The following is a 14227-nucleotide window of genomic DNA, read 5'->3' as shown; positions in this document are numbered from 1 at the left end:
CTTCCAGCATATATGGAGCAGCATATAAAAATCTTGCAAAAATATAAATAATACAGATCCTCTTCACCTCTTCATGTCAGAAATTTGAAACATGATGATTTTTAATACTCTACGACAGACTGCAGTGATGAATACATTTCCCCTTGAGACTGAAGATATTTACATGAAAAGGTAATTAATAGTTATAAACAATTTTATTATAAAATAGATGGATTAATTGTTGTTTATTTTCTATCTCTTTTTCATTTTATAGCAGATTCTATTACCTTGTTGTGTGTAGCAGATAACCATCAGTTCCTGACTCACATCTCCACTTCTTCTGACTGGAATAAATAATTCACCAACATCTTCTTCAATAGTATAGGTGGACTGAGGAATAAAGACAGTTGATTCTGCAAAAAACAGACACCTTTGTTTATGTAGATTTATCACCTCATAAAGTCAGCTGTACAGTAGCTAAGAGCACTTTGGAATATTTTGAAGTGCAACAAGTAACTCGTATTTATCAGCAATGCTACTAAATTGTAAGTAAAACTTTGAGGGTGACAGAAGTAAAAGTTTCTTAGTGTTTCAGAAATAGAAAAGAAAATCAGATCATTAGGTCTGAATTCACAAGTCCTTATTAACTGGTCTCTAATGTGACTATTTATCTAGGGTTAATGGTGCAAGATAGTTTGGAGAATTTGTCCACAAAGTCTGTCTTTTTATTTCCGCGGTATTTCATTACTAACTGTTAATGAGAGGAGTATCACTACCATAGCTCACACATAGGCTGTGGTTCTCCAAGGCTATTTGGTAACTTACTGCATCAAGATAACCGTGAAAATCATTTGGCACTGAGGAGCGAGGCTGAGCTCTTGATATCTTACTCTGACTTGGATATTTGATTTGAGTTGGCTACATGTCTACACTCTATTTTTACACAAAGGAGACCTAGTCAATACAGTCAGTGAAGTCTGGGGAGCAATCTCACTCAAAAATGTCTGATTCCAAAGCATATCAGATCTGTTTTTCAGAGGAAAATAATCACCAAAATGTATTTTAAATTCCTTCATTATTTTATACTCATTTAAATTGATTGGTGAGTTTTATGCTGTTACTGGGATTTAGGATCAATTTTGTTCCTGTTCTCTCAAACACTCAAGAACAAAAGGTAGTTATGCATATAATTATAAAGCATTTTTACAGTTTCATTAGTATGACTGCAACCCAGACAGAATATAATTCTGTATAATATCAAATCAAGTGGTATCAGCTGGCTGCACAAAGCAAACCTTTTAATTCTTTCAGACTACTGTGGCACACGGTGTTCTGAAAATTGTCAGGTGACTTCCTTGCAAACATGTCCCAGGTTTTATTTCTCCAGCTAGAAAATACTACTAGCATGATTTAAGGTCAAAAGCCTACCGTAAAACATAATGCAGGTTTGGTAGGATCTAGGCACATGAACTATTCCAGCAAGTTAAAAATTTAATGTGAAAAAAACCAAATCCCTATCTTTCTCTTTTAAAGTGAAACAAAAGGTAACACTACAAAAGCTCCCAATTTGTTACTTCTATTTCTCGCTTTGGAATTCAACTGACAAAATGGAAAACTCTATCCTTCCAAAAAATGCAGGAATCTGGTTTATTTGGTCTCCTCTCTCTCTCATAATTATTCAACTAGGAGTAAAGTGACACTATAAATTTTAACAGACCTTATAAACAACATAAAAGCTCAGAGCAGAAAGAGCTACACCATCTCAGTTTGTGTAAGAAAAGACATCTGTATGCAATTTATATTTGGAATAAAATATTAACTCATGTCCCATACACCAAGGGGCTGGTACAACTTTCCAAACAAGCTCACTATTTTGGTCCTTAAAACTACACCACTTAAATCAATAAATTTCAAAATCTTTTTCACTAACAGAATAAAACTTTTGATTCAGTAAGCATTTGAACTTGATACACCCTGCGTTACAAAAGATTGTTAAGAAATGCAGTCCTTCCCAGTACTCTCTTTATTTTTCCTGTAAATATTCCTTGATTTGCAGCCGTGCATTTGATTTTCTCCTATGCAACTTCACTTTATGTATAATTACTGCAAATTCTCTGGGACTGTAAAAATTTTACCTTAATATAAGAAATAGAAAAAACTGGTTGTTGGCATTAAGAAGCCTTAGACGATTATCCTGAGTTGTGCTATCTCATTGATCATAGAAAATACAAAGAGATTTAACACATTTTTGAGTAATTTCTGTGTCTCATACATACTGCTTTTCAAGTTAAACTCTATTCTTCTCAGTGACTAAACATGGATGTCAGATAAGCTCTGGCTAGACTTTCCTGTGCCATTCTCTGCCACATGAATTATCATGACAGAGTAAATCAAGTCAGCCTTCAGCCACCTGTGGAGATACATTCTATTTGCAAACATATTTAATGGAAAACCTGTTATACCTCAAATAAAAACAAACAAACAAAACACCCCTAGAAATACTGTATCATAGGAAAAATATAGGTATTTCATAAAAGCATGCTACTTGAGTTAGCTATTCATGAAGCATTTAAAAAGAGAGAGGACAAAAGCCAACATCCAAATCTGTCTTCAGAAATATTCTGAGGAAAGGTAACCTTTACTATCCACTGTTATGCATAACATTTGCCCTCCAATTTATTTTTGGTATATGCACATATTGGCAGTACAGTTCTGGAAAAGTTCTTACCATCTCCTGGGTCAATAATTTCCACTGTAGATGCAGCAGGAAATTCCAGAACTGCCATGACAGGCTCAGAAAGAACAATTTGAAAGGACTCAGACTGTTCATGTTCACCATCACTCAAAATCCGTACTCGCCATGTAGCTAAGGTTTGACCAGGATTAAACTGCACTTGCTTCTGGGCTTTTCCTCTGAAGTCTTTATCTTTCCTGGCCGTACCGTCTTTGGTGCTAATACCTGTCAAGATCACAAATTCAGGTCATTAAAAACATCACTGACAATTTTTCTCCCATTATGTCATCTTGAAAAAAGAAGATTTAGAAAAACATACTTTTCACAACTGGAGAATGTCCATGCCAAATCCATTATTGTTGATCAATTTTATATTGGGTGTCACACAGAGAGGGGCAAGCACATCAGTTAACATTATAAAAAGCAGTTTGGACAGGATTAGGCAAAGCAAAACTACTTACTAGAAGAATTCTACATTCTCCAAAGTTACAGACAAGTTTCAATTTCCCCATGATTCAACTACAGATGCCCAAAAGGGACAACAACGCCTTTTAGCATTCTGGGTTCTCTTCTGCTCCAGAACATCTAAATAACATGCTGCCTGAAAACCTAGAAAATACGTATTTCTCTTGGAAAAAATAAAGACACCCCTGAAAAGTTCAGCCTTTAATGGGAAAGCTAAGGAAAATACAAAGACAAAAAAGGGTATAGCATATTGAATAAAGATGAAAGAAGATGTAAAATCTGAGCCATTTTTTTTCACTGCCACTGAAATATGCATTTTTAAAAACTGTTATCCTCTTATTTCAAAATTTGAATAATGACAATCATTAAATTCAAGTGAAGTTGAAACTGCAAGGCCGTGGGATAAAATCCGTAACAACCCAATCCACAGAAATAGCACAGGCCTTTCAGTCTTGGACTCCAACTGCTCTAAAACTCCTTTTCATTGGCATTTCACCCCAGTTTAAGGCTGTCTAACATGGCAATCAGCATTGTAGAACTATCTCAAACTCATGCTTATGGCCTTGTTTAAATTCCACAATACCACTTAAAGGTCTTTCTCGGGTTTTTGGAAAACAAACCTCAAACCTCCCTTCTCTGTTTTTTCCACCTGTATTGTATAATGCATTGAAACATATCGCCTGTCCCTACAAACCTGGCCTCTCTTGCTTTGGGCTTGTGCCTCCTCCTAAGTCATAGCCAATATTTTATACAACCTATAACCCTTCAGCTACTTTGGCATTCCACATGGATCAGTGCTTACAGAAAATTCTGTAAGCACTGTACCTGAAGGATCACTAGTCGCATCAGTATCTGTTATTCAGTGCCAATAATTAATTTAAACCATTCATCCTTAACTTTGTATTTCATTTATCTCTTCCATTCCTTTTCTTTCTTTCAAAGAACTGTATTATCAAAGTTAGTTCACTGCTCAAAACAGAAGCTTTTAAATTAGATCCAGTAAGCTAAACTTATATTCCTTAAATCTCATGCCAAAACAGGTGTCCCAATTACATCTCACTACCTGAAACTCAGATTCTTATTCAGAAAGAGACTTAAACAGAAACCTAATTGCTAAGCACGAGTTTTTGCTCCATGCCAGGTAAATGCTACGTATATCTGCAAAAACAGCTTTAAATTGAGTGCTTTTTCTAAGCAGTGTAAGCTCACCATAGGTTTCAACATGAAATTGTAAAAGGATAATGTTCCTTGGTGCAAGTGCATCAGAGGATGGGAACAGATCCAGAAGCTAGAAACAGGTGTGAGGTTGAAGAATATGATAACACAATCTTTTTTTCACCTCTTTGCTCTCCAGACACTGCAAACAGTTTTCAACACCTCCTGTATCAGCCTCAAATGACTGCTAACATTGACTGAAAAAAAGAGGCTAATGCTCGAAGCTGCTGAACAGACCAGCTTATAATAGTCTTCCTGAAAAATGATATATGTTTATTGTTGTCTTTCCAATTGCTACAACTGTATTTTATCGTTACAGTTCTGGACAGGAACTGTATTCTGTGAAACAAATCAAGAGTGGTATCAATCAGATCAAAGAAAGGAGGACTGTTTGGGTTGTTTAGTGAAAAATTATTAGCAGAAGACAAAAAAAAAACCAATCCAAAAGGGAAAATTTCAAAATATAAGTAAAGAAATCATATACTCAGTGTAACAAAAGATAATTGCTTTAATAAATAAAGATATTGCTTTGAATATACTTTGCTTAGCATGAAACACCAGTAATAGGATGTAGTTGTATTGATACATTTTATCAACTAGCTGGACAGTGATTTAGAGAAGCAATTAATAAAGTTAGAATTGAACTTACTTATAAAAGACGTTTCTCCCAGGTAACCTCTCCGTTTAAGAACAACATCAAGATATTTGGAGTCTTCATTTACTAAGTAATACTCCTTTTCTAAGGAGATCCATGCCCAGTTTAGGCGAAAATGTTGATTCTTCAGCTTATTGCCTCCTGCAAAACAAAATTATAATGATATAATTATAACTTTTTTATTAATGACTGCTTTGTCTTTTGAGGTTCATGCAACCTTCTACCCTGGGTAAGTTGTGTATCTATCTGGAAATCACAATCCAAAGGTTTTAAAGATTTAAAACTAAGAAATAAGTAAAGAACTCAACCATGATCCACCTGGCACACATAGGAATAAATTTTGTCTTAGATGCATAGTATCCTAATTTTCTTATTTTTCAAGGAAAAAAAGATCAAGAATTAATTAAAACATATTTGGAGCGCCTATTTTAGAAACTAAAAAAAAAAATGTGGATGACCTAGGGTGCTGCAGATCTGTATTGGTATTTTCAAGTAACACACAACGTAGGACATGATGCAGAACTTCCCTGATACCAACAGGCTGCCAGAAGCACTGAAAGACCCTTAGCATTCTGAGAGAGTGGAGATGATACCTACCACCTTTTAGATTGAATTTACCTATGCAAACTAAAAACCTGATATTTTATTCACTAAATCTAACAATTTCTCCTCTTCTTGGTTTAGAATTCATGCATCAGCTCTGTGTGGTTTTAGGAACAGCTTTCACATCTTCAACAAGATTAAGTATCCTCAATGCACACCACAGTTCATTGCTATGCTAAGGCCCTCCTAAGCTTAAATGCTTGTTGGGTTGAGTATGATTGCCTGTGCCGTCTGACAAGAGTTAGAGCGATACAAATGCTTACTGGAATTATCTTAAATTATTTTGCAATGACCTATCTTCGCAATATGATGACTGCCCCGAACTGAGTAAGCTGCTGAAATTTGTTTTGAGAGTCAATTTTCAACGCACCAAAAGACACCCTCATTTTTTTTTACACACAGACAACAGCAGCAACACTCCTGGTGAAGAAAACAGACTCCAGGAATCCTCTCCAAGGTACTGTAGCAGTAGCATAGCAGCTTGCCTGCAGTTTCACTGAACGTGGATGGTTTACGTGCACTCAAACACTGGGAACGCAAAGCACAGGACAGCCTGCAGTACACTCAGCTAGGGACATGGCTGTTAACATGGATCAAGTCAGTGTCTGCCTTGAAGACTATTTCCTCATACAATAACTGAGAGAACCTTCACAGTCCTCCTCAAACAAAAATGCCTATATATATTTATCCACAGAAGTAGGTTCCCTTTTTGAACACGCAGCAATGCAGGAATAAAGGAAGGATCCCTCCAAGTTTTTGAGGGGATAATACAGAAGTCATTTAACTCCAGTCTAAAAAATTAAGCACCAGTCTAAAAGCTGAACATGCCTTAGCCTAATTTTTCACTTGCAGCAGAAATGAAGCCATTGTGTTTACAATTAGTGGCATTTGTATAACTGCAAAGCAAGAGGAAATACATATTGACATTACAGGCTTTATGGAGCTTTTCTTAAGGTTAAGGAAGCGATACCAACACAAAAAATGCAAACAGATGGTCCAATTAAAAACACTACTTTTTTTTTTTTTTTCAGTTGGCAAGTTAATAAAAAAGAGCTAGTACCCATTTCACTGACTGTAAACCAAGTATTTATACAACAGATTGAATATCTCAGATTGATGCATTTCTGATAAAATACACCATAGCTTTACTTTCTCATGGACAGTTTACCTTCACCTGTTCACTGATTATCCACAGTAAAAAGTCATTTCTTGTCACTGTAGGGATTCTGGGTGCCACAGATAAAAGGGCATGACAAATCAATTTCTGTATATCATCCTCTTGAATATGTTTTTTATTACTCAGGATAATCCTCTACTTTCTATAGCAATAATAAAACAAGCTGTTCAGCTCACTGATGGCAGATGCTCACTCAGCAACTGTTTTCCAGGAATGTTGTCTCAGATGGAAGACTGTAATCTAATTTCCTTCCCACAAGGTGCTGCTACAGAACAAGGTTTGCTCAGGTAACAATTTTATAAAATAAGAAAATTAATACTTCTTTAGAAGTTAATGCATTTCTGTATACAAAGCAGTGAATAACGTAATTCCTCTGAATAGCAGAGAAACATGTCTATTTATTTCAATTAATTCACGGCTTAACTACTGAAGGAAGAAACAAATGAAGGTTGGTTTACCCCCTCCAGTTTCTTCCATTCTTGAAAAATTAGGCAGCCATTCCATATGCTTTCACCATGCTTCAAAGATAAACTTCCACATTTCTTTATTGATCTGTCTACTAGGAAAAACCAAGAACTACAGTTGAGCAATCTCACATAAAGGCAATGGTACTGCATAAACGAAAGGAAAGAAATGTTTCCTGGAGTATCTCCCTGAACTCCTCACCCTGCTTCTTTCTGCTCTTTTGATCTCTATTGCTGCTGATAAAGGGGAAGGTTACAAACACACATATCAAAAGCTGTAATGAGCGCTACAAGACAGCCAGTAACTATAGTGTTACAGCAGTAACTACACCAGCACTTTCATTAGGTTAGCCATGTTATATCTTCCCACTAGTTTCTGGGAACAAATGTAACAGAATACGCCCTGCTCTCTAATCTAGTGAGAAAAGCCATTTGTGTGCCACCTTTGAACACACTGCCCAATTTAATCATAATTTAACAGAAGGATAAAAAAAAGGATGAACATTTTCTGTGAAATAGATGAGAGAGAACCAATTAGTAACATTAGTGAGAAAAAATGCTGCTACCTGAGCTTACTAGAAATGAGAATGTCAGATACTGGAAACCTCCCAGATGAAGGAAAATCTTCTAGCAGAGTTCATACCCTTTTAGACAAAAGATATTCTAACCAAAGGACAGAAGACAAAAACAAATCTGGCATATTTTGTTCTCTTATCCAAAGAACTGAAGGTTTAAATGTGTTGTGGACACAGGCACACAAGCTCCATCTTACACACAGATCTCTTACAAACAAAATTTAGGAAGAAAGAAAACACACGAAAGATAATATAAAAAATTTGACACTGTCATCATTCCACCTATTTCTTCCTTTTAGCAGTTTCTTTCTATTTTTCTCTTAGAATACAAGAAAACCAACAGTGAATAAAAAAATTATATTTCTAAGAAACCCTCCATTTTTACAGACATACTTCTGCCTCTGAAATATGTATTGTTCACCTTTCAGAATGTGTAGTACTAAACCTCTTTTTGATTGAGATTATTTGTGCCTCAAAATATGCAGAAATACATGCATTTTTCCTCAGCAGATTTTAAAAAAGCTTGTTGTGACCCTGTGTTGTAGACACTTTTATTATAGCCACCTAATCCTTGACAAGATGAATTCCCCCATGCCTGATCTGGATGAAACTGCTACACCATAGTAGAGCCAAGCACCACATAAACATAACATCCGCAAAGAATACTAAGAGTATAGCTTTTAGAAATCATAAAATTTCAGAAAGAAAATTGCTCATGGTCCTTCAATTGATTCACTATTAATTGTCTGCCCTACAATAATATTTCTATAGGCAGATAAATTGTGCATTGCTCACTAGCACTTTCCTTGGGCACAGTCAAACATTTAGTCATTGGGCAAGTAATTAAGCCTTTATACCACAGTGACAGTTTTGTTTTTCTTCTTCTTCCAGACAAGTGTTTGCAATACAAATGCATCAGAAGTTCGGAAAGGGAAGCCATCACTTTCAAAACTAAACAAAAGGAAAGAGGGCCATGTTAGAACAAGGTAAATCCAAAGTATCTTTGCTTATATATCAACGAGATATAGTTGGCAAGGTGTTGGTATAGTAAGGCATGAAAACTTGAATTCTTGAATTCTGCCAGAGATCAGAGGGCAGCAGTGCTAAATCAGAAGATGCTACACAGGATGTAGTGCAGATAGACACTTATGGGAAAAGAGTTGGCAAGAACTGTGAGACATTTAAAAACTTTTTAAAGAGCTAAAATTAAGGATTTAGAGCAAGGTGAGTCACAAAGTGATATCATGACTGAGGCTTTTGAGGACAAAACCTTCTGAGAAGATATGCCCAAATATGACAAGTCAAAGATGGATGTAACTTGGAATAAATAGGTCTTCATAGGAGTCCTGTCAGTAAATTTTTCACCTGTCAGAAAACAGTGATGTATTATTTTTGCACAGGTCATCAAACAAGAAATTCCTAAAAAGATCAGGTCATCTGGTAAAACCAGTTTCAGTTACACAATATGAATAAAAGAGGAGGGGGAAGAAAGCTTGGTCAGTAAACTGCTTACAGGGAAAAATACTAATATTAATATTCTCATCTAAGCATTTATCTTTCCAACCATGCTGCTCAGATATTTTAAAGTTATAAAACCACTATGAAAAAATATGGATTAGATTGTCAGAACCTTCTGTCATGATGCAAAGAGCTCAGAGAAGGAAAGAATCAGTCCCAGTTTTCTGCCAGATCATGGAGATATGTGAAGGCAGCATAAAAAATTATTCATGTCTCTTTAGCACTGGTGACCTGAGAGGTCATAAAGAATGGCCCTTCTATAAAAAAAGTCTGATTGTAGCTTTGCTGTCCCTAGGAGGTACCCTAGACCCTAATTCATAAATAAAAACATATAACTACATCACAGTATTCCCTTACTGATACAAAAGAAATTGATGCATCTTGACACAGATATTGGCTTCCCTACAAAGTATCCATGGCATAAATCAGAGATAGATCAGCAAAAGAGTGCCTACCCTATATAACCATAGCCATACAGACTCTTTGTGTCCACAAGATATGTCTGTACAAACACAGCTTTGACCTCTAAGAGCTTCATGGTACAACATATCTGCTCTTCTTAGTCATTAGGTGAGGTTGTTTAAGGGGAAACCCATTAATTCTTCCAGGACAAAGAACACATATCAAACACAAGAAAGACAGAGAAAAGAACAAGCAGTAAAAAAAAAATAGGAAGAGTTTCTTTAAATTTTTTAGTATTGGTCTTTTCTCCTTCCTCTTCTTATTTGGTTTTCTAAACAGATTGCAAAAGGATGTTAATAAGGAGAACCAGAGCAACTGTGACATATTAACAGATCAGAAATCATTTTATGGTAATGCAATACTTGCTGATTTGTTTGCATGCCTGCAAAAGGTACAGTTTTTCTTCCTTGTTTCAAAATATTTGACCCTACAGGGTGCCTCATTTAGCAAGGTTACTTGGCACTACTCTGTCCTTCTCTTCGCTATGGATCTCCTCATTGCAGCAGGTACATGAAGCATCTGAAAAAGGAAACCCACTCCCGAACTTAAGTTCAAAGACACAGAGAGAGGGAAGAAAATGGAATTGTCCACTTTTAGAAATCTGTTCCATTTTTTATTCTCTGATTAGCCCCTTTCTGTGCCAGGCCGACTCAGTTAATATACGCCAGGATAAAGTTACCTCTACAGATTTACTAGAAATATAATGTGATGTGAAATGCCAAAATCTTAGCCCCCAGCGTCATGATTCTTCATTTAGCCATGAAGCACCCCGTAAACCTTAGCACTTTCCACTTCCCCAGACTATTTGTTAGACATTCATGGTAAGTATAAACCTATTTTTACCAGACTACAGGAGAACCACATTATTTTAGGTGATTCTTAAAGTCAGAATAAATATAAAGATATTGTATGTTCAGTTCAAGGCACATAGTTTCAAAACTCTGATTTGGCATACTGTGTCATGGTCCCAGTACCTTCTAGTTCCAGGTCAAAAAGGCAAAATAATTTTTTTTTTTTTGGTTAAAGTATTTTAAAAACCCCAGCAATAAAATAGATAATAAATGTTCTGTATGTAATGCATTGGAGCAGCACATCATTTGACTAGATGACCTTTAGAGGTCCCTTCCAACACAAACTAATCCATGATTCTATGATCATATGCTATTCCCTCTTCCATGACCATCAGAAAAGGAATATCCTATAAAACTGACTTAATTTCATATTGAAATTGCACAAGTGAAATGCCTAAGTAAAGTCAGGACATAAAATATGCCACCACAATGTTCTGAATTTACCTCAACAATGCATAAGTTAACTTAATGATTTTATCCAATCAGAAACCCATTAAAATGCTTCACCTTTGTAAGTGTCTTTCAAATATACTATCACAGACTCCAATTACTAAAATAACTTGCTGAACTCTGCACCCTCCTGCACTCTATCTGCCACTGTAACTCAATATATCTGCAGAATAGCCAAAACCAATCCCCTAAACTAGCCCCTGGTGATTAGGGACTAAAACAAAGCTTTCTCTGACTTCTCATGAGAAAAAACACACTTCCCAGCATTACGGACTTAGTTTGCCTGGAGTGTAATTGCTGGTATCCAATGAACTGCAGACAGTTTCCGTCTTGCAGTAGTTTCTGTAACTCTTTTTTCCCTTTTGTTTTATGTCTACCCCCAAGAATCAAGTTGGAATGGCCACATTTGCCCGGGTTCAGTCTAAATAAATAAATGCTTGAAGTCACGTAGCAGAAGAAGTATCTGAAGAATATTGTGTAGTTGCTTTGTTACAAAAAGAGAAGGGGAACTGAGAGATGAGACGTGAATGTAAAGGTTAGCTGGTGCATATTAAATTTGGATCCTCGTAAAATTCAACTAAGCGTAACTAAGGATGTCTCCGAGCATAGTCTGGAGATTCACGCTGGGTTAATTTAAGGAATTCCCAATTCAAGTCTGTGTCCAGTTCTGCAGGAGATTAACCAGATTCTGATTAAGAGATTAACCTGATTTTCATTAACAAAAACTGCGGAAGCAAACATGCACTGCCTCTTCAGCCATTTCATTTCATAACTTTAAATTAATTTCAGTTTAAATCAGCCCAGCATAAATTAGTTCCTCAAAATCCAGGATACCTTCAGTCTGTTGGCTGCACTAAGAGCTATGAGCTTTCAAAGGAAAGAGCAAAGTGGATAAAAAGGAACTCGATTTGAATCATTAGAAAAAATTATACTGGAGCACTGTGTGTAATTGAAAGCCTTTACAGATATTAAGTGCCTAGCTTTGTAACTGATTTCAAGGGAATCCAAAAGAACCACTTTCTGGTTTGGGATTCCATGCTGTAAGCAAAGGTATTGCTCTGCAGGATGATGACTGCTTCTGAGCAGAAAAAAATTCAGAGCAGACAAATTCAATAGTTCCAGTGAAAAACCACTCCTGGCAAAACACAGTATGTTTTTGCTTAGGTCCCAGTGTACAGGAGCAAACAACTGGCTCCTGGTCCGTAAAAGATGAAGACACCAGATTTACTTTAGCAATCCTACAAGAGATCCTACTCAAAGATAGTATTCATATAATCTAATGTTATCATGTAAAAGATATATGTTTAATTTAAGCTAGTTGTCTAGGCACAGTGAGTGGAAAGAACTACATCTTCAGGAACTGCAGGTACATCTTTTATGAACAGCTGGATCACCCTCTGGAAGGAACTGACCCACTCTGTTGAAGAATGGGTGTGCAACCCACCAGTCTAGATGGCTAACTAAAGTCTAGTGATGCCATCTTGAAAAAAAAGGGTCCTGAGAAAAGTCCGACACAACTGGTCTTGAATTGTAATTTGGGACACCTGTAAATTTAAATACTTTAAAAGCAATCTTAGGAATATTTAAAAATAGCAACAAAAAGACTCATTTGGTTTAGAAGAATTATTCTGTTACTGTAAAGTTATTTCTATGTTGTCGTTAAACTAATTAGCACTTTGTGTAGTCACAAACTAACTTTGCATGAGACAATTAATTTAAATTGCCTTGTGAGTAGTAACAGAGAAAACCCAAACACACCACTCAAGCTGTCACGTCTATCATTAAACAATGCCCGTATTACCTAAAGCAGAATACCTTTTTCCTAAAGATCCACACCCTGCACATCCCTCTGAAGAAAAAACCCACCACCTGGATTAGTAAGACTTCATACATGCATGGCCTGCAGCAGTAAGTAAATTTATTAGATCTCTGGCAACACATTCTTAAAATAAACTTTAATAGTTTTCAGGTCTCTGCTTACTAATTTGTTTTCTGGCGCCAGACAATTTCTTCCTACATGCTCCAGATGAAATGAAGTAAAGTTCATTTTCTCGTCTCACAGAATAACGGGTTTAGCTCAAATAGCGTAGTTATTGTCACATATGGGAATTTTTTTTCTGGTTTATACCTTTAAAGTACTGCTACACATGTATTAGCCCATAGGAAAACCACTGTCATTTAAAGCCTAATCAGACAAAATGTTAAATTTGAGTGCCATAGGGTATCCTAAACCCTGGTCTCGAAACTTACGAGTAATAACAGAAAAGTGTACTGCAACCTCACAAACGAAAGACATTATAATAGAACAGGATCCAGGAGAAATATACTTAAAATCAAAATATCATCTCATTTAATATTGCAGTATTTTAAGAAATTAATTTTTTTTCTGGGAAAACCTGTATCTATATCTATCTATGTATACACACACACTCCAATTTCCCTTTCACGATATTAAATTCTCATTGAAAACCCACCACTGCAAACTCCTACATATGTGTCTAATATTTCAATGTTTGCAAAACCATTCTCATGCTTAAAACTACAGTGCATGAGTGGGTACCATCTAAAACTGAGGCCTCCAATTTTTAACAATGAATTTTAAATTGTTACTTGTGTCAAATTGCCAAATTTCCCTTGAAGAAGACGCAATTGAACTTTTAAACTCTAACTATTAAACACTGGTTTTGCAGAAAATTCCCCTACATTTCAAATCACAATCCAAACTCATAAATCTTAACTTTTACAGCCTTAAGAGGAAAATGTATGCAAAAGGGATTAAAGATGTTATTATTTGCAAAACCTATTCTATAAAAGTTGGAAGAGTGTTTCCATTTTATCAACTGGACTTGCAACTCACTGAGCCCTCACACAAAAACTATTCTTTAAACTCTGCGTCAAAGTGATTGAACTGCTTTCTTTTCATTTAGAATTCACTTCCACATAATTGAATTTTCTTTCCTTTTCTGTTCTGGCAATACAACAAATGAAATGCCTGACTGACTGGAGGAGAATAAATGTCAGGTAGGTTCATTTAACATTTATTTTTAATTAATTTCAGAGTAATTGTACCAGGTAATCT

General features: G+C 35.8%; 1 protein-coding gene across 1 annotated transcript in view; it reads right to left on the bottom strand.

Moving 5' to 3' along the window:
- The window catches only part of FREM2 (FRAS1 related extracellular matrix protein 2), a 123726-nt gene that overhangs the window by 51956 nt on the left and 57543 nt on the right, over positions 1-14227 (bottom strand). The window contains exons 3-5 of the mRNA XM_027896251.1: positions 5043-5189; positions 2708-2938; positions 267-392 (exon numbers count right to left, since the gene is read on the bottom strand). Coding sequence (XP_027752052.1) covers positions 267-392; positions 2708-2938; positions 5043-5189 — 504 coding nt within the window. The remainder of the gene's footprint in view (positions 1-266; positions 393-2707; positions 2939-5042; positions 5190-14227) is intronic.

The sequence above is a fragment of the Empidonax traillii genome, unplaced genomic scaffold (genome assembly GCF_003031625.1).
Source record: "Empidonax traillii isolate 1590-97213 ecotype Southwest subspecies unplaced genomic scaffold, ASM303162v1 scaffold489:size526811, whole genome shotgun sequence".
Classification (NCBI taxonomy): domain Eukaryota; kingdom Metazoa; phylum Chordata; class Aves; order Passeriformes; family Tyrannidae; genus Empidonax; species Empidonax traillii.
This window is presented reverse-complemented; position numbering and strand designations above follow the sequence as displayed.